We start from the raw sequence: 20,805 nt of genomic DNA on the forward strand, positions 1-20,805 counted from the left end.
ATGATGGGAAACTGACACACATGGAAGACTAAGTGTGAGTGTGAGTGTGTGTGAGTGTGTGTGTGTGTGTGTGTGTGAGTAGGGACCCTTTGTAATTTGACACCAGCGGGAAAAGATGAAAGCACCTGAGCGACTAATTAGTATAATTACCACGATAATTCGCATATTAATTAGAACGCGTCCGGACTGCCACAGTTCCGGCTCGAAGGCACGTGGTTCCCGCGTGGCGCAGGGCGTGGCGCAGGGCGTGGCCTTCTATGCTGTGTGCTCGTCTGAGGCGGTCCTTTTTTTATGCTATTGTTGCGGCCGGCGCCCGCCGCCGGCGAGATAAAGTGCTCTTATCCGTCTCTCTCTCTCTCTCGCTCGCCCGCTCAACACGCGTTCCATCACGCCACTTCCCTTCCGTGCGATTAGTGGTCGTCGTTAACGGTTACGAAAACACGGCGTTCGCCGCCCCCTCCCGCCGCCACCAGCACTTCCTGGAAGTGACGTCTCAGCCCGTCCGACTATGAAGACAAAGTAAATAAAAATGTCCAACGTCTGATGAAAGGAAGGGACATGGACAGAGGTCACTCGGCGCCCGGCGGCTGGCGCTCCAGCCAGCGAAGCCGCACCTCTGCTTGTAGTGGTACTCCCTGAGGTAGTCCGCAGGGCGGGGGGGAGGGGGCCAAGCGAGCCCACGCCGTCGTAGGCGGCGCCGCGGCACACGGCCGCCCGCAGCCAGGCCCTGCAGGGTGAGGGGAAGGTCGGGTGGAGCGGCGGCGTCAGCAGCGGCTTCGAAGAACATGCAGGCCGAGGGGTCCTTGTAGTGCTCCAGCAGCGCGGTGACGGTTGGCGGCGTGGAACACGCAGGGGTCGGGGGCGTCGAAGCTGAAGTTGTGGTTCCACTGCTCGATTGCTGGGCGTGCAGCCGAGCGGCGCCGTAGCTAAGAGGCCGGAAGCTGACCGAGAAAAGGAAGTCGTTCCTGGGCGGAGTCCGCGGCAGCAGGAAGGTGCCCTCGGGACGGCCCGTCCAGCAGCGCCTCGGCGGCGTAGCGGGTCCATCACCCCCCAGTAACAGGAAAGTGCCGTAATCCGCCACAGGTCCGGCACCAGGCAGTGTATGAAGTCCATCTGGGTGTGGACCTTCCAGGCTCCGCCCACTTGGCTGGGCGGGAGCGGCCGCTGCTTTGGTTCGGCGGGGCCTGCAGGCAGAGCGTGGTGGCGTCCTCGTCCTCGGAATCCGCTCCGGCGCCCAGCTTGTACGCGGAGGACGCGGGCGCGGCGGCCGCCTCCACCGTGTGGATCTGGGCGTGGGCCGGAGGGTCCACGCCCTCCTCGATGCTGAGCCGCCGCTGCTCGCGGAGACGCTCCTCCTCGTCTTCGGGACAGGACGCCGGCGGCGAGGGCGTGTCGGTGGGGGAGGAGCCGGTGGGGCGCGTGTGTGCTGCTTGATCAGGTTGCCACTTTTCCGCGCCAGATCTGAGCCGGGCTGGAAGGGACACGTCTCCAGCATGAGCTCGGTCAGGTGGATCTTGCGTTTGGGGGCGCTTGGCAGTGGGAAGCACCGCCCAACCGCGTCCCGGAGCCGCCTTCGCAAGGAGCGCAACGTCCCGCCTCTGGCCACGCCCCCCGCGGCCTCTTCCTGCCCCCCGCCCGCTCCGCGGTGGGACCGGCTCTCCAGCGAGCTCTGTGCCTTGGTGGAGCACGAATGCCTCTTCTTGCCGCTCCAGGGCGCGTGGCGCGAGTACGAGTCCCTCCGGGGCCCCGGCGCTCCGGCCTCCATCTCCTGCTCCACCGTGATCTCAAAAACGTGCCCCGCCCCGGCGACACAGTTGTGGCTCCTCCCAGACCGGACCGTCCTCCCGCCGACCGGAGGCGGCGCCGCATCAGCTGCCTGTCCTCCAGGACGGTCCTCTGCCCGGGGACCCCCGCCTGGACGTAGCAGGTTCTGGCATCCTCTCTTCAGGTTGCTCCACGCCTTGCCGGCCCTCTCCATGGGACGGGGACGCGCACCTGAGGAAACAAGGTCTTCATTTACTTTACTTTTTACTTTTATCCAAAGCAACTTACAAGATGAAGACACCAGCAATTTTGGGTAACAGCGTGTAACACACTCGCCTGTGAACCAGAAGACCCAGGTTCAAACCCCACTTACTACCATCATGTCCCTGAGCAGGACACTTAACCCTGAGTGTCTCCAGGGGGGGACTGTCCCTGTAACTACTGACTGTAAGTCTAGATAATGCTGTAAATGTAAATCACTCATTCAGTTTCTTTAGATTTTGAGTTACAAAACTAAGAGCCGTGATAAGGAACTTGTCAGGAATAGAGCATGCTGGAAATTATTAGGTGCTTATATTGTGTGTGTGTGTGTGTGTGTGTGTGTGTGAGTGTGTGTGGGTGTGTGTGTGAGTGTGGTGGGGTGTGTGTGAGAGTGTGTGAGAGTGTGTGAGAGTGTGTGAGGGTGTGTGTGTGTGAGTGTGTGTGTTGTGAGAGTGTGTGTGCGTGTGTGTGTGAGTGTGTGGCTAGTCGAATGGAGCAGGACAAGTTGTCCCACCAGCCAGGGACAACGAGGGAGAACAGAGTCGGTTGGGACCGGAGACCCCGTGAAGAGGGGATTTGCAGGTCTGAGAGGGCGTGCAGGAGGGTATCTGGCTAGTAGTGTGTTGGTGTAAGAGGGTGCCCCAGGGGTTCCACCTCGTCGTATCGTTATACGGGTGCAGCCGTATCTCATACGATTACCAACGTGCCATACAGGCGTGACATCATGGCCACTTGGTTTGGTGGCAGCTGCGGTCCAGCCAGTGCGGATGCTGACGCTTCTACATCCAACATATGGAAGGTGGTTCTGAACAACAAACCGACCGAACGATCTGAAAACTGCCCCTGATACCAGGTCCATGGATTTTGGAGTACGGCTGCACACCGGTATCTTCTGCAGGAAAGCCAAAGGTCTCCTATGTTTACCCAGAAGTCTACGGTCAGGAGATTAGAGGCGACCGCAGCCATCGCGCACGAAGACGTGAATAGAGGGGACGTCGGGTGACTAAACCGTGTTGCCGGGCCGACCTCCGGGGACCTGAGGCCAAGGATAAAAATGACCTGGCGCCGCCGTGGGTGCGGCCCAGTTACGGCGCCGGCCGGGGTTCCTCTGGACATGGAACCAGGCGAAACGTGACGGGTTATTACTACTATACTACACCACTACTACTACACTACTATAGTACTACTACTACACTACTACTACAACACTACTATAGTACTACTACAACAACTACTACTACTACTACAACAACACTACTATAGTACTACTTCTACAACTACTACACTACAACAACACTACTATACTACTACAACACTACTATAGTACTACTACTACACTACTATAGTACTACTACAACAACTACTACTACAACACTACTATAGTACTACTACAACAACTACTACTACTACTACAACAACACTACTATAGTACTACTTCTACAACAACACTACTATACTACTACTACTACTACAACTACTACTACACCACTATACAACTACTACTACAACTACTACACTACTACTACACTACTATAATACTACTACACTACTATACTACTACACTACTACTATACTACACCACTACTACTACTACACCACTACTATAGTACTACTACTACACTACTACTACAACACTACTACTACTACAACACTACTATAGTACTACTACTACACTACTACTACAACACTACTATAGTACTACTACTACAACACTACTATAGTACTACTACTACACTACTACTATAGTACTACTACTACACTACTACTACTACTACTACAACACTACTATAGTACTACTTCTACAACTACTACTACTACACTACTATAGTACTACTTCTACAACTACTACTACTACTACAACACTACTATAGTACTACTACTACACTACAACACTACTATAGTACTACTACTACAACACTACTATAGTACTACTACTACTACTACTACTACTACAACACTACTATAGTACTACTACTACACTACTACTACAACACTACTATAGTACTACTACTACACTACAACAACACTACTATACTACTACAACACTACTATAGTACTACTACTACAACTACTACATTACTATACAACTACTACAACAACACTACTATAGTACTACTTCTGCAACTACTACACTACAACAACACTACTATACTACTACTACTACAACTACGACACTACTATACTACTACACTCGTTTTAGTAATGAGGGGAACCGACTAGCTGAAGAGTCCTTGGATGTGGACGTGAAGGTTTCCATTTTTCACCGTTAGGCTTGTAGGTGTCGGTTTGGTAGAAAAACAGCCGTTTAGAAACTGAAGTAGAGCCGTCAGTCCACGGCCATCGTCTAACGGGACTTCCGGTGATAAACCGTCCACGCATCATCAACGCATCGGCCGTATTCCACATTACAAACGCTGTATGATATTAGTCGCCCGGGCAGATCGCCGCACGCAGTACGTGGCGCCCCAGAGAAGCCGGAAATTAAATATTTTTACATTTACATTTCCAGCATTTATCAGACGCCCTTATGCAGAGTGCCTTACAATCAGTACTTACAGGGACAGTCCCCCCCTGGAGACACTCAGGGTTAAGAGTCCTGCTCAGGGACAAGATGGTAGTAAGTGGGATTTGAACCTGGGTCTTCTGGTTCATAGGCGAGTGTGTTACACACTAGGCTACTACCACCCGTCTTCACAAGGTGAGATTATTACGTACTTTATCAACGTTTTGGTGGCAGGACATTAAGAGCCTTTTTCGTATCGGTGTCCCTCAACTGAAAAACTAATACATATGTGTATATATATGTGTGTGTGTGTGTGTATTTATGTAATTTGGTAAAAAGGTAAACCGTACACTGGCTGTATAAATGAAGCAACTTTTTTGGACCTCGGACGTGCTTCTTTGATTACGGATGATTGATACAGATTTTCGGAGGCATAATTAAACTAAATTAACATTAACTTGATGTGTAACGAATATAGCCGATTCCAAGTGAAGTCATGAAACCAATAACCTTTATTAACCTTTATTAAGACGGGAATTTACGGCCCTCTGAGGTGCGGCGTGGATGCAGGACCTGTGGGCACTGGGTCATTCTGGTGAAATACGGCAGATATTTCGCTCGATGAGAAGACATTCGTGCTGCGCATCCTCAGCAATAACGAACCATGACGTGATCTGGCTCCATGCTGGTTTGGGTTCACTTGGTCCATATAAATATTTATATGAAATATAACAGTAAATCTGCCGAAAAATACACAGCATATATACTCCAGGCAGGTCAATGCTGCAAGATATTAATTATTACCCAGTAAGCATTCATACCGGACGATGGACAGGATGCATCTATATAATGCATCTATGGGGCAGTGGTGGCCTAGCGGTTAAGGAAGCGGCCCCGTAATCAGAAGGTTGCCGGTTCAAATCCCGATCCGCCAAGGTGCCACTGAGCAAAGCACCGTCCCCACACACTGCTCCCCGGGCGCCTGTCATGACTGCCCACTGCTGGGTGATGGGTTAAATGCAGAGGACAAACTTCACTGTGTGCACCGTGTGCTGTGCTGCTGTGTATCACAAGTGACAATCACTCCACTTTAAAATGTAAAAATGTAATGAAATATAACAGTAAACTGTATATATACTCCAGGTAGGTCACTGCTGCAAGATATTAATTATTACCCAGGATGCATCTGCATCATGCATACTTTCTAAAGGAGCGTGGGGATACTAAACGCCGGAAAAGGCGACTCACCGAGATGTCAGTCCTCCGCTAAATTATTCTCGGTTCTGCCTTCTTTGTCTGGGGAAGAGGGGGAGGCGACCACGGAAAGCCGAAGACATGTTCCCGGGAATAAAAGCGCCCGGCCCGCGACTCCGGCGCTCACTTCCGCGGGCTGCCGCGCAGACATCCATTACAAAGCCCGCATCCCCCGACCGCAGCTACATTCTCCCGACATCCAGGCCTGCAGCTCCGTCCTGCTCCCCGGGCGCCGATATGGTCGCCGAATGCGGCGGCTGCGGCGGAGGCGCAGACAGCCGCGAGGTTGCCAGGTCGCGACCGTTTCACTTCCAGAAAAGAGCCTGAAACCATAGCTTACACAGGAAAGCAATTGGTAATGACAGATATATTTAGCCAGAAAATCATTATGACCACAGGACAAAAATCAGGGCAGTTCCAGAATTATTCATTCTTCAACCGCGTCTTCTTCATTTTGCGCAAATCGGTGTTCGAAAAATTGTCCAAATCGACTTGACCTGGCAACACAAATCTTTTGCCCAAGCGGTCTTTAAGTGGCAGCTGGAGGGTCCAATAGAAAGCTGCTTTCAAACCAGCCATCCGGATAGGGCGGGGCTTGGAGAGGGTCATGACCCGATCAGCCACGTCATGTCCTTCCATGATCGACGAACCGAACCGAACTTGGTGAGTTCCGAGGGCCACGTTTCTCCGTTATTTTGCTATGTTTGTTTTGTTGGTGCGTCGGTTGCATTAGGTTGTTAGAATACTCCTCCACTTGGTGAATCATAGATATAAGTTCTAGATGCACTTGAATGGGGCGTCAGTGGGGCGAATGCGTCAACAGAGCCGCCATCTTGGGATGGGCTACAACATCAATTAGGAAGTCTATACAGAAATAAAATTTGAGAAGCGCTTTTTATTGTCTTTGTTTCTTTTAAATGTCAGACATGTCGAGGGACTTCCAGTGCCAGCTGGAAGAAATTGAAGTGATTGCCATTGTGAAATTGTGACATAAATAATGTGTTCTCTGTATTTAACCATCACCCTGAGTGAGCAGTGGGCACCATGACAGGCGCCCGGGGAGCAGTGTGTGTGGGGACGGTGCTCTGCTCAGTGACACCTCAGTGGCACCTTGGTGGATGGGGATTCGAACCGGCAACCTTCTGATTACAGGGCCACTTCCTTAACCGCTGCGCCACCACTGCCCCAAATAGGCCACATTTGCCCCAGGTCTACAGCCAGAGCTGATCTGAAGAGGGGCAGCATACAGCAGGAGGATAGAGGAGCGACAAATCCAGCAGCTGCAGCACCATCACGCCGGAGGTGCGGAGTCATATCATCCCATATCATGGACCCATTTCAGCTGAGGACGCCGACCCACCGGGAGCAACAGGGGAGCTACCCTGGACTGCCTCAGCACCATCCTCCCACAACGGCTGGCGTCCAACCTGGCAGATCACCTGCAGCTGGATACCGGACTGCCCACGCCCTCCACTGCTCTCAGCACGCTCCTGTACACGCCCCAGCAACAAGATCATCCGGACTCATGTCGGGCAAAGGAGGAGAGCTGGCATACAGGGAGGAGGCTGAACGGCTGTCAGAGAAATGACGGTGACACCCAGCCACTCATCATCGGTGGGTGCTCAGGTTCCTGGGCGTTGACCCAACCTGGAGCTGCTGAAGAAGGCGCAGCAGAGACTGTACTTTCTGGGAATTCTCATGCTTTACCATGGTTCCATAGAACCACGAAGAACAACTGGCTGCCCCCTCGCCACCCTGGAACAAATTTACACCTCGCGATGCCGCAAAAAGCAGTACACATTTCACAGGACTCGTGACACCTCGCTCTTCGCCACTTCCAGATACAGAGCGATGAAAAGCAATCCAGACTCTAAATCTCTGTAAAATGTGCGATGCCACCTCAGCATGTGCCGTAATGTGCAATATCTTCACACAATGTGCAACAGGCTGTAAAAATCCAGTGCAATTTGTATTTCTGTATATATTTTATTTACCAGTGTACATTTTACCTATGGTGTACTACTATTTTATGTGTTTTTGTATTTTATCTTATTTTCTGTATTAACTATATTGCTCACCCTGAGTCGACTGCACCTTAAATTTCGTTATTCCTTGACAAGTGACGATAAAGATTTATCTTATCTTTTTTAAAACGTAATTGATGCATGTTGAGCGAGTAACATTTAGTGTGTATATGCTGTTTGAAAAGAAGAGCTGAAAGATTTATGATTAATTAAAGGAGAAAACGAATAGTATATTTAAAACGTTGTTAAAGCGCAGAATATAAACACATACATCGTCATCATCATCACCACTCATACATTAATTAAAACTTATCTGCACTAAAATAAGTGACAACAACAACAACAACATTTATTTCTTATTTAGCCCAAAATCACATACAGTACGTCTCAATGGGCTTTGACAGGGTCCTACAGTTGACACCCCCCACACTTGACCCTTCTGCACACAAGGAAAAACTCCACACAAAAAAAACTCTAGGAGAGAAAAAAAAAGAAAGGAAGAAACCTTGGGAAGGAGTGATACAGAGAGGGAACCCCTTCCAGGGTAGAGTGAGCCTGCAAACGGTGTCAGTGCAGGGTTGGGGATGATATAATAATAAGTCCTACAGTTGTAGGGTTGGAGAAGTCCAGGATGTAGTCAGTGTCATGGTCTAGATTACGTGTCCATTACATTTACAGCATTTATCAGACGCCCTTATCCAGAGCGACTTACAATCAGTAGTTACAGGGACAGTCCCCCCCCCCTGGAGCAACTTAAGGTTAAGTTTCTTGCTCAGGGACACAATGGTAGTAAGTGGAATTTGAACCTGGGTCTTCTGGTTCATAGGCGAGTGTCTTACCCACTAGGCTACTACCACCTACATAATGATGTTACTGGTCCATTTGAAGATCCCTGGAGCTGTAGTTGTAATGGTGGTGGTGGCTGTGGTGACCCTCTGGTTTGTTTCATGTTTTGTTCTTGTAAAGCAGTTGTCAGGAACCAGGATTTATCTGCTGGTCTCTTCACTGGGGTCTGCCAGTAGTCTGGGTGCTTGATTCTGTGTCTCTGAGAAAACAAACAGCGGCAGACCGATACTGAAATATGTGGTTATAGTGGTATATTGGTGCTACAGTGGCCCGGTACCCTAACTAGGACAGCCTAACTAGGGTGAATTTAACTTTTATCTGTGTCTAACAGGGGGACTCTGTGATAAACTGGACTTTATAATTGACACTGCGTCACAATCAAGTGAAATGAGGGTCTAGGACTTTAGCAAAAAGCCAGAGAAAACAGATAGGTTTTGAGATTGGATTTAAACACTGAGACTGTGTCTGAGTCCCGGACACTGACAGGCAAGCTGTTCCACAACTGCGGAGCTCTATAGGAGAAGGATCTGCTCCCAGCTGTGACCTTCTGCACCTTTGGTACCAGTAGTGACCCCGCACCCATTGATCTGCCTACCAGTAGTTCGTCAAAACCCCACGGGAAGCATATCCGGCTACTTAAATTGTTGGAAAGGGGGTGTCAGTAAAGGGGGTGTCATTTTTGACTGCTGAGGGGTACAAGTTGTTCCTGTAGCGCCTTCCCGAGGGCAGTAGTGTGTGTTGTCATTGATGGTTCATGCCTTGTTGTGGTCGTGCAACGTGTAGATGTAAAATACTTTTATATATATTAAATTATGTTTCCCCTGAAATGAAGTAAAAGGTGCCATTATTCATTTACACAGTTGATGGGGAGAAAGTTGTAGAATAGAATGCCTTGTATTGTCAGTATACGCTTGTACAATGAGATTAAAAGCAGCTCATTCAGACATATATGTAGAAAATAATACAACAAGAATGCAAAATGCAAATAAAAGTAAAAAAAAAAAGAATGCAAAATACAATATAAAATTACAGTGTTATATCGAAAGAATAAATGAATAAATAGTAAGGTTTTATATGTATGGTTTGAAATGTTGTGTGGATTGCACATTATTGCACATTGGATTATTTCACATTGTTTCAAAAGTATTTCACAGTAATGATTTTGCACAGTAACAATTAAATGAAAGTGAAGTGATTGTGAAACACAGCAGCACAGCACACGGTGAAACATGTCCTCTGTATTTAACCATCACCCTTGGTGAGCAGTGGGCACCATGACAGGCGCCCGGGAAGCAGGGTCGGGACCTTCATCGAGGGAGCTCAGTGGCACCTTGGCGGTTCGGGATTTGAACCGGGAACCTTCTGATTACGGAGCCACTTCCCTGTGGTAGTGGTGGGTAGTATCCTAGTGGGTAACACACTCGCCTATGAACCAGAAGACCCAGGTTCAAATCCCACTTACTACCATTGTGTCCCTGAGCAAGACACTTAACCCTGAGTGTCTCCAGGGGGACACTTAACCATGACTGTCCCTGTAACTACTGATTGTAGGTCGCTCTGGATAAGCGTCTGGTAAATACCATAAATTTATTGTCCCCCCTTTTGGTAAATATTAATATTGCAGGAGGTGGGGGGTCCTGAATAGGGTTTGCCCCATTAAACTACTGTAGACATATCAAATAAATATGGCAGCATTTCATTAAGTGAAGGTCCTTGTTCAGCAGAACTTCAGCTAATACTTCCAACAGGTCATGTGATGAACAACAGGTGCCACTGTGGTGTCACTGCAGTGAACCCATGACATTTAGGTCTTTGGTTTGGGATGGAAAAGGCTGCGTTCACAGTGTCAGGGCAAATCGGATTGATGCGCATCTGATCACATGGAGCATGTGTGAAGAAATAAAAATCACATGAGGTCTAACTCTTACAAATGCATTTCAAACTGCATTTGCATGTGACCTGCACGCTCGATCACTCACTATCGTTAACCGCTTAGTCTTGTTACTCAGGATCGTCCACCCCTGACACCCACACCTACAGTCAATCCCCCCAGCAGGGAAGAAGAGAGGATCAGGCGAGAAAAGGATCAATATCCACCTGTAATGGAGAGAGAAATCATGTACAAGTGAAAATGAAGTGATTGTCATTGTGAAACAGCATGACAGGTGCCTGGGGAGACATTTACATTTACATTTACAGCATTTATCAGACGCCCTTACCCAGAGCGACTTACAGTCAGTAGTTACAGGGACAGTCCCCCCCCTGGAGTCACTCAGGGCTAAGTGTCCTGCTTAGGGACACGATGGTAGTAAGTGTGGTTTGAAACCTGGGTCTTCTGGTTCATAGGCGAGTGTGTTACCCACTAGGCCACTGCCACCCATACAGCGTGTGTGGACTGTGCTCAGTGGCACCTGGGCAGTTCGGGATTCGAACCAGCAACCTTCCAATTACGCGGCTGCTTCCTTACCCGCTAGGGCCACCACTGCCCCAGTGGAGGGAAACCTGCCATAGAATCGAGCTCTACACCAGGGCCTGTATGTTCGTCGCCATGTAAAAACGTGCATAGAGTTGCAAACCAGATTCAAATAGTCAATACGATGCTGTTGGCTAGCTTTCATTTAACATCTGAATTTTGCAACAAACAAAAGTCAGAATGCATTTAGAAAGTAGCTAATAGAAAATGACAGTATGAACTTTAGCTTATCAAGTCATTTTATCAACTGCAATGTGCTATTTAATGTGAATCACGTGTGTGTTTCAGGCAACATAATCACGGGCAGAGAAGAAGACAAAAAAACCTAAAGAATCTTCAGAGGAAAGTTTACAGGTTCTGTTGAAGAAACAAACCCAAGAAACAAGTGCTGAGCATGAAAAATGCTTCTCCACGTACAGAATAAAACAGCTTCACCGTGTGGCCATTTTGAAGACTGGACATCATTAAGGTCCATCTCTTTATCACTATTCTGTTTCCTTCGACCTTTTTGGGATGCTCAGAATCTGGGTTTTTTCTTTCATTATACAGCACCATCAATCTGCATAGATCTGTGAAAGCCATCTTGTCATGGAACGGCGTGGCTGCCTGAATGCACATCCAGTGCGACAGGTTTCCTCGACCCCAGGGTAGCTGTCGGAGGCCATTGAGGTCCTGACCCCCGAATCCACTGGTACCCCTTGCCTTAGGTATCGCTTAACCTGTCGCACTTAACCACTGGCCCATCTTTAATCCTGCACCACTAATTACAGGTATTCCTGAGCCCATTCTGTGATTTGTGGTGCAGTGTCGTTTAAGGGCCCGGAGATCACGGGCATCCGGTATGGTTTTACGGCCTTGACCCTTATGCACAGAGATGGTTCCAGATTCTCTGAATCTTCAGATGATGTTATGCACAGTTGATGATGATAGATGCAAAATATGGACATTTGCCATCTCCACATCATTGCATTCAGTTTTTATTCACAATTTGTTTAGTGTCCCAACTTTTTTGGAATCCGGTTTGTAGATATAAGGTGGTGGGTTATAGATATATGTTGGTGGGTTATAGATATATGGTGACTGGTTATAGATATATGGTGGTGGGTTATAGATATAAGGTGGTGGGTTATAGATATATGTTGGTGGGTTATAGATATATGATGGCGCGTTATAGATATATGGTGGTGGGTTATAGATATATGGTGGTGGGTTATAGATATATGGTGGCAGGATATAGATATATGGTGGTGGGTTATAGATATATGGTGGCGGGATATAGATATATGGTGGTGGGTTATAGATATATGATGGCGCGTTATAGATATATGGTGGTGGGTTATAGATATATGGTGGCTGATATAGATATATGGTGGTGGGTTATAGATATATGGTGGCTGATATAGATATATGGTGGCGGGTTATAGATATATGGTGGCGGGATATAGATATATGGTGGTGGGTTATAGATATATGGTGGTGGGTTATAGATATATGCCGCTGGGTTATAAATATATGTTGCTGAGTTATAGATATATGATGGCGGGTTATAGATATGTGAAGTTGATGGGTTTAGGGGTGGGTTTGGGTTTGACTACAAGAAATGTTGTTTTTGTCTGTTCTACTCAGTACTTGTTGAAGTTGAGCTTTATTGTCATTTCAGTTACATACGTGTTAGACGGTACATCAGTGAAATGAAACAACGTTTCTCCAGAACCTGGTGCTACATGTAACGTTCAAACAACGTTTCTCCAGAACCTGGTGCCACATGTAACGCTTAAACAACCTTTAAACAATGTTACATACTGACATAAAGTGACCATGTTCCACATCGACAAACCAGCTACATAAAGTAGAAACAGGGGACACAGTATTATTTAACAAAAAACATGTAGACAACAATGAGACAGACAGCACTGAACTGAATTATAAATGTGCAAAGTAAAAATAGTGCAAATACTGCTGTGCAAAATGAAACGGTGCAAAGTAAAAAGTGCAAAGTTCCTCAAAGGCCTACAAAAGCTACCGTGGGGTCGAGGAAACCTGTCGCACTGGCTGTGCAGTTCCGGCGATACCTAATGTGAGAAGTACCTGTGGATTCAGGCAGCAGGTCCTCAGCGGCCTACCAAAGCTACCGTGTCGAGGGTCGAGGAAACCTGTTGCACTGGCTGTGCATTCTTGGCAAAAGATAAAATTTGGTAATAAATAAAGTAGGTAATATTTCTCAATGTAACTGTGGTAATGTGTGTGTCAGTCCAGAGTGGAAAGTCCCAGAGTCCGATAGTCTGCTGTCGCATAGTCTGTTAGTAAGGGCCCAAACATTGTAATATATTCACTGGGTTAAATTGGTCTGCCATTAATAAAATATTACAAAAATGCTCAGACTTTTAGTCGACTGAAATTTAACTAGACTAAAATTAGTATGCATGTGATTAAAATTAATAAAAACTAAAATGACAGCTTGATGAAAAGACTACACTAAAACTAAAACTAAGACAGGCCACCAAAACAGCTTTAATTCAAATAATTTCACAAAATACAAATCATTTCAAATAATTGGGGCCAATAGGTTGTTCTGACTAGCATGTGAAGGCATTCCTTTGATACCTTTTTGAAGATGTTTTGTGTGTCATTCCACCCCTGAAGCCAGTCACATTTCACTATATGGAAATCAAAAAATATCTCAAGAGAAAATCTGATTAGAAGTTTGTATACACACAAGCTGATCTGTTGCCCAGTGTTCCATTGTATTTCCATAGTGTTCAACTCCTGTCACCCAGTGTTCATTCTTGTCACCCAGTGTTCACTCCTGTCACCCAGTGTTCAATTCCTGTCAACCAGTGTTCATTCTTGTCTCCCAGTGTTCAATTCCTGTCAACCAGTGTTCATTCCTGTCACCCAGTGTTCAATTCCTGTCAACCAGTGTTCATTTTTGTCTCCCAGTGTTCAATTCCTGTCAACCAGTGTTCATTCTGTTTAGATAGATTTCTTTCCTGTTATCCAGTGTTTCTTCCTGTTACTTGATTATTTTTCTTTAAATTGCTTAATAAATGACACAAAGTGCTGGATAATCATCTCATTGTTGTTTTATAAAATAGAATTCACGGCTCCAGCTGCTCTTAGATGCTGAGACACAACTTGAGCTCTTTTTTTCTCCAAAGAAGCCTTTGTACTTTCATTTCCCGTGATCTGACCACTCGAAAAAAATGAATGTTCTGACCTCCAGCTGATTGGGCGCATGGCCTGTGTGTGTGTGTGTGTGTGTGGTGTGTGCGCGTGTGGACACACTTGTGTATAAGATATAGGGTCAGTTTCCCATTCATGGACTGGGACTAGATTTAATCCATGAACGGAGAACTGACCCTTTGTGCTTTAGATTTGCAATTCAATTTACAGCGTTTACCAGACGTCCTTATCCAGAGCGAATTACAATCAGTAGTTACAGGGACAGTCCGCCCCTGGAGACACTCAGGGACACGATGGTAGTAAGTGGGGTTTGAACCTGGATCTTCTGGTTCACGGGCAAGTGTGTTACCCGCTAGGCTACTAGCACCCTATTCAAACTGGTGTTTTCAGTAAAAATGACTTCTACTGCTTAACTATATTTAAGGGAATTCTGCACCGGTGAGCCGTGGTCCACATTAACAGAACCACATCGAGAGGGTTTCTGTTATTATACAGCAGTTACCTGTTCGTAGAATCTTCTAGAAGCCAAGGTATGGAAGATCATGGCCCGTCAGCAAGTCAAATAGAAACGTTAGCATTTCATTCAAAGTAGTACGGTTCTGAAACCTCAGAGTGTAGAGAAATGTGGTTGAGCCCAAGAGACGGCCTGGTCAGTGAATTAGCCGTCCCTGGACCAGGGTACTATAACAGGACAGGACAGAATCGGACGAGACGTTTGACGATGCTGGTGTGACGTTGTCACATGATGCTTCCGACAAAGGCTCAGTGTTCCCCACATCTGTGCCGTCAGCAGTTCACAGATGCCGTAGAGATGGCTGACCTGCTCGCTTTGAATGGGAAAGTGTAAAAAAAATTGCAACAGACCTAATAGATTTTTAGAAATCGTTGCATAATCAACACAAATAGGATTAGTTGTGTCATTGCTACATTAACATTCCGTTGTACGAATGCGATGGTTGCCAGATAGAAGAAAGAATGGGTCATTCTGAAAGAACATCATGCAGGGACATAAGGAATGTCTAAGTCCCTTCTGTTGTCCATCTTAAGGTGGTGGAGAGAGGACAAGTGTGTGAAATGCTGTCATCACAGCAAAAGCTCCCTGATATGGACAGACACAAAGTTAAATTGAGGCTGTAATAGAGCATAAAGCAGCATGTAGTTGGATGATGCTTCACTTTTATCTGCGTGTATGTGTACAGAACCAACCATATTTCTCCCTCCTTCCATACCTCACCACCTTTCACCCCTGATCACCCAGTATCGATAAAAGAAGTGCAAAGTAATACATTTCTAATCCTGCTTTCTGAACTGTGTTGCATTGGAAGTTTCCCATTTGGTAGTGAAAGGAGAGATGGATGCATGGAAGCCTGACACTCACATGATCTACTGTACCTACCTAGTGTGAAGAAATAAAATCGACCTTTCATGCTGCATCAGGCCCGCAACTTGTACAAATATACGGCGGCTGATATTCTACACAAAGCTCTGCATCACGTCGTGAATTCTGAAAATTTGTTCTGCGGTCACGTGGGCGTGCCGGTCGAAGTCCTGAAATGACAGAACCGATGGATTGGGTGGATTGGACAGGGGCAGTGGTGGCCTAGCGGTTAAGGAAGTGGCCCCGTAATCAGAAGGTTGCCGATTCCCGATCCGCCAAGGTGCCACTGAGGTGACACTGAGCAAAGCACCGTCCCCACACACTGCTCCCCGGGCGCCTGTCATGGCCGCCCACTGCTCACTCAGGGTGATGGGTTAAATGCAGAGGACAAATTTCACTGTGTGCACTGTGTGCTGTGTATCACAAGTGACAATCACTTCACTTTCACTTTCACCAATGGATTGGGTGGATTGGATAGAACTGACGAATTGGAAGGATTGGACAGAACCGACGAATTGGACAGAACCAACAGATTGGGTGGATTGGACAGAACCGACAGTCTGGGTGGATTGGACAGGACCAGTGCATTGGACAGAACCGAAAGATTAGGTGGATTGGACAGGATTGATGGATTGGACTGAACCGATGGTTGGATGGATTGGACAGAATTGACCATTTGGACAGAACCAATGGATTGGATGGATTGGAAAGAACTGACAGATTGGCTGGATTGGACAAAACCAATGGATTGGGTGGATTGGACAGAACCGACAGATTGGCTATATTGGACAGAACCAAAGGATTAGACAGAACGGACAGATTGGCTGGATTGGACAGAACCGACAGATTGGACAGAACGGACAGATTGGACAGAACGAACAGAACCGACCGATTGGACAGAACCGACGGATTGGCTGGATTGGACAGAACCGACAGATTGGACAGAATTGACAGATTGGCTGGATTGGACAGAACCGGCGGATTGGCGCTGGCCTCGTTTCTGTCGCACCGTGCGGCGTGACATTTGATCGGGGGCGCGCAGTCACGCCGCCGGACTGTGACGTCACGGCCAACGTGACCGAGCCGGCGCGACCCTTTAAATGCGACCGGCGCGGTCACAATCGTCCAGGAAAGCAGCCGCAGGTGAAGCAGCAGCAGCAGCAACGCTCCAGCAACGCTCCAGCAACGCTCCAGCAACGCTCCACACCTCCACGCACAGACGCTTTATTTAATTGCATTAAGTTATTTCCGTATTTATTTGCTACATTTATAAAATGGAGTACCAGAAAGTGTCCGAGATGAACAACGTGATCGTCAGCTGCCACAACGGCTTCGGCGACCTGACCATCGAAGGCAAGAAGCGCAGCGAGACGTCCCGCAAGCAGGCGGAGGACGAGTCCCGGCTGCCGGCGCTCCAGGCCGCCTACACCAGCATCCTGCAGGACCTGGGCGAGAACACGGGCCGAGAGGGGCTGCTGAGGACCCCGCTGCGCGCCGCCAAGGCCATGCAGTTCCTGACCAAGGGCTACCATGAGACGGTCTACGGTAAAGCAGCTCCAGCAGCCCAGCAGCTCCAGCATGGAGCTTAAATCAACCAAAATCAACCTTCACTGTCCCCACAGACATCCTGAACGACGCCGTCTTCGACGAGGACCACGAGGAAATGGTGATCGTGAAGGACATCGACATGTTCTCCCTGTGTGAGCACCACATGGTACCTTTCTTTGGCAAGGTGAGTTGACCTTTTTACGGCCGTGAAACAGCATTTATGAATTATGGTATTGGTCCGTTCTCGCGTCGTTCAGAAAGGGACTGAAAGTGTAAAACCCACAAATTCTCCTGATTAAAGCGTGTAGGACTGGGCACCGTCGCTTCATGTACGTGTGATCATGTGACCCGCAGGTCCATATCGGGTACCTGCCCAGTAAAAAGGTGGTCGGCCTGAGCAAGCTGGCGAGGTGAGTCTGTCCCCGTCTCTCTCTCTCTCTGTCTGTCTCCCACGGGGACGCCGCGTTAGTCCCGGGCGGCTGCGTTCTTCTGTTTTCTCAGCCCATTGACTTGAGGGCTTAGAGGCGGAACCCGGCCGCCCCGGGTGCTGAGGAAATCCCTCGCCGGGCCAGTGTGGGAACGCTCCTGGCCGCCACATTTCAGCCGCTTTTTCTCTTCTTGTTGCAGGATCGTGGAAATTTACAGCCGCAGACTTCAAGGTAAAACGCCGTCATTATTAAACCGGAATGTGGTGAACGAGCGGTTCACGCGTCATTGTCCTCTGGGACAGCGGTGGTGGCCTAGCGGTTAAGGAAGTGGCCCCGTAATCAGAAGGTTGCCGGTTCGACTCCCGATCCGCCAAGGTGCCACCGAGCAAAGCACCGTCCCCACACACTGCTCCCCGGGCGCCTGTCATGGTGCCCGCTGCTCACTCAGGGTGATGGTTAAATGCAGAGGACACATTTCACTGTGTGCATCGTGTGCTGTGCTGCTGTGTATCACGTGTGACAATCACTTCACTTTTTTTTTTTTCTTTTTTTCCCTACAGTCCAGGAACGCCTGACGAAGCAGGTCGCCATGGCCATCTCCGAGGCGCTGCATCCGGTGGGCGTGGCCGTCGTGATCGAGGCAGCGTGAGTGTCCCCTTGTCCCTTGCCGCCTGCTCGGTGCGGTGCCCCCTAACGTGACGGCGCCTCCTGTTGTTTCAGCCACATGTGCATGGTGATGCGGGGGGTGCAGAAGATGAACAGCCGCACCGTCACCAGCACCATGCTGGGCGTCTTCCGTGAAGACCCCAAGACCCGCGAGGAGTTCCTGTCCCTCATCAAGAGCACCTAGTCACCCTCACACGTCCCCTTGCTCCAGTCGCTATAGTTCCTTCCTGTCCAGTTCACGTGACGGTGCTGAGAACGTCACTGCCGACCTCAGGGGCTCGATGGCCAAACGGCGCATGCAGGTGCTGCCGTAACGCTGCGTACGCACGGGACCGGCGCACGATTCCATCCCCCTTTATTATTAAGAATTACAATACCTGCATACCATGTTACTCACAAAACCAATAAAAAGATGAAACGCTGCAGAACGTCTGGTCTTTCTCGCCATTCACCGGCACCAAAACCATCTTATAACACAGTTTAATACCAAACGGACAATCATGCACCAACAACGCAAGCACAGAGCACGGCAAGTTTCACAACCAAAAAAAATTATCACAAAAAATGCATGACAGTTTCATATTAAGGAGAGCACGAAGGTGCACGTCCCATAAAAGACCTGAAGACCTAACCCTAAGTTTCTGGAAATAAGGGAAAAGGGGTCGTAACCTACTTAGCAGTTCTATCGAGCGGTGCGTCAAACTCGAATATTATAAATCATAAAAAAAGCCGAGTTCATTGGGTATTTACATAACTTCTAATAGCACTTCCAGATCTGTCCACAACAGTGCATGGCCGTATATTGCTGTTACTGGGGACCGTCTACTGTGGCCACGTGGGAGTCCGAACACACAACGAACAGGACCGCAAGCTGGCGAGGGGGAAAGAACGAGCTGGACACTTCGTCCCAGGCTACTGGCAATCGTCGTCACGCCGTGTCCCTGGTAGAAAACGCGCGACTAAACCGAGGTCTGCTTGTAGTTTTTGGTGTCGAGGACTTTCTTTCCGCACATGGCGCAAATTCCTGCAGAGAGAGAGAGAGGAATATTATGAGAGAGAGAGGTCATTATTATATAGGAATAATGAAGGACGAGAGATTCTGCTCACCTTTCTTGTAGGCGCAGCCCTGGCAGTAGTGTGACCCCGACTGATGCACGGAACTCTTGCAGATCCTACATGTGGCAAATCCCGACTTCCCATATGGGTCGAACCTGCAAAGTGGCCAGGGTTTCGCATGAGACCGCCGTGGCGTCATAAACACGGGACGTAAGCTCTGTATTCGACCAAAGCCTACAAATCTACACTTCCAAAGACACGTAGCACTTACACAAGCACGTTGAAAATGCGAAAAAATACAATTTAAAACGCTCGCCGCTCTTTTGACGGTATGCGACGTTTCAAAATAAAAGCTCCACGTGGAAAGCCAGGGAATCATTTAATTTACACCATTACAGCGCCGTTCGGCTTGGGGTGAAACTGCGTGTGTAAACTACATGTACATCACCGTAGATAACAGGGTCAGGTTCAGCTTTTATTTTGAAACGTTGCAGCGAGGACAATTTATCGGCTGGACCAACGTGTGTGTAAAGTCCACAGACGCACATGACTTTGTGAAAGTGGAGATTTGCAGGTTCTCCGGCGGAGATCCGCGAATATCTGCCCAATACACAGCTCACTGGCAACTTTACTGAGGTTAAACTGGGCCGTTTGTATTACACACCTCGCCTTTTTAGCCGTCAGAGCTTTGTTTTCGTTGAGTTTCCTGCCGCCACTCTCTGGAAGAGTTAAATACGTTTTAATAAAAGCATTTAAAAGGAAGCCGTGCGAGTTATAAACCAGGAAAGCTGCTCGCCTGTGGTGTTCCTCGCTCCATCCTTCCAGGTGTCGGGGGTGATCACCTTGCCAAGTTTCTTTTCGCCTTAAAAACAATAGTAATAATAATAATAAGACGAAGGAAACACACATATTTACTTGACTCTTAACACTACACACTGCTGAGACGCTTGGCCGAAGCGTCATCATCCCGATTTCAAAGGTTCGCGACTGACAAAATATGAAATGAAGCGTGAAATGCCGCACTACAAAGTAGTTGAACTCTCACATTTTTCGCAGACCATCGTGTCGCGGGGCGGTTAACGCGTCGGCTGTAAATACAGGCCAAGTCCGCAGCTTCTCCGGGAGACGAGCCGTTTCCGCAAAACAGCGGCTGTTTACAGCGACACGGCCAGCGCGCCACTGATTGGCTGCGGAACACAGTACAGATCGCTCATTGGTCCAAAATTATGTCACTCAACATCATTTCCCGCCTACCTTCTTTGCACTTCCTAAAGATACTTTAGGAGTCAAAATAAAAGTGAAATTTCTCTTAGACTTTTGGAAGAATAGCCATTTGGAAGAAATCAAATTTACCATCTCGCATCTCGTATTTATTTATTATATTCAAAGTTAAGCATTGCTAAAATGAAACCGTCGCTTAG

General features: G+C 48.0%; 2 protein-coding genes, 1 long non-coding RNA gene and 1 pseudogene across 3 annotated transcripts; 2 read left to right on the forward strand and 2 right to left on the reverse strand.

Annotated features, from left to right (window-relative positions):
• Positions 1–569: 569 nt before the first annotated feature.
• Positions 570–5,822, reverse strand: LOC114764989 (suppressor of cytokine signaling 5-like; annotated as a pseudogene).
• A 579-nt stretch (positions 5,823–6,401) lies between these two features.
• On the forward strand, positions 6,402–12,013 carry LOC114765123 (uncharacterized). The gene is made up of 3 exons (XR_003742580.1): positions 6,402–6,445; positions 11,414–11,594; positions 11,675–12,013. It is a non-coding gene; the product is annotated as an uncharacterized LOC114765123 (long non-coding RNA).
• A 4,052-nt stretch (positions 12,014–16,065) lies between these two features.
• On the forward strand, positions 16,066–18,746 carry LOC114764271 (GTP cyclohydrolase 1-like). The gene is made up of 6 exons (XM_028953754.1): positions 16,066–17,231; positions 17,309–17,418; positions 17,589–17,644; positions 17,862–17,893; positions 18,223–18,307; positions 18,383–18,746. The coding sequence occupies exons 1-6, from the start codon at positions 16,961–16,963 to the stop codon at positions 18,510–18,512; spliced, it is 684 nt and encodes a 227-aa protein (XP_028809587.1). The 5' UTR covers positions 16,066–16,960; the 3' UTR covers positions 18,513–18,746.
• Positions 18,747–18,792: 46 nt separating this feature from the next.
• Positions 18,793–20,546, reverse strand: LOC114764273 (cysteine-rich PDZ-binding protein). The gene is made up of 5 exons (XM_028953755.1): positions 20,430–20,546; positions 20,181–20,246; positions 20,049–20,103; positions 19,436–19,539; positions 18,793–19,352 (listed from the first exon to the last, which is right to left on the reverse strand). Exons 1-5 carry the CDS (start codon positions 20,443–20,445, stop codon positions 19,288–19,290), a joined length of 306 nt encoding a protein of 101 aa, XP_028809588.1. The 5' UTR covers positions 20,446–20,546; the 3' UTR covers positions 18,793–19,287.
• Between the last annotated feature and the right edge of the window lie 259 nt (positions 20,547–20,805).

Source organism: Denticeps clupeoides, chromosome 15 (genome assembly GCF_900700375.1).
Source record: "Denticeps clupeoides chromosome 15, fDenClu1.1, whole genome shotgun sequence".
In the NCBI taxonomy this organism is placed as follows: Eukaryota; Metazoa; Chordata; class Actinopteri; order Clupeiformes; family Denticipitidae; genus Denticeps; species Denticeps clupeoides.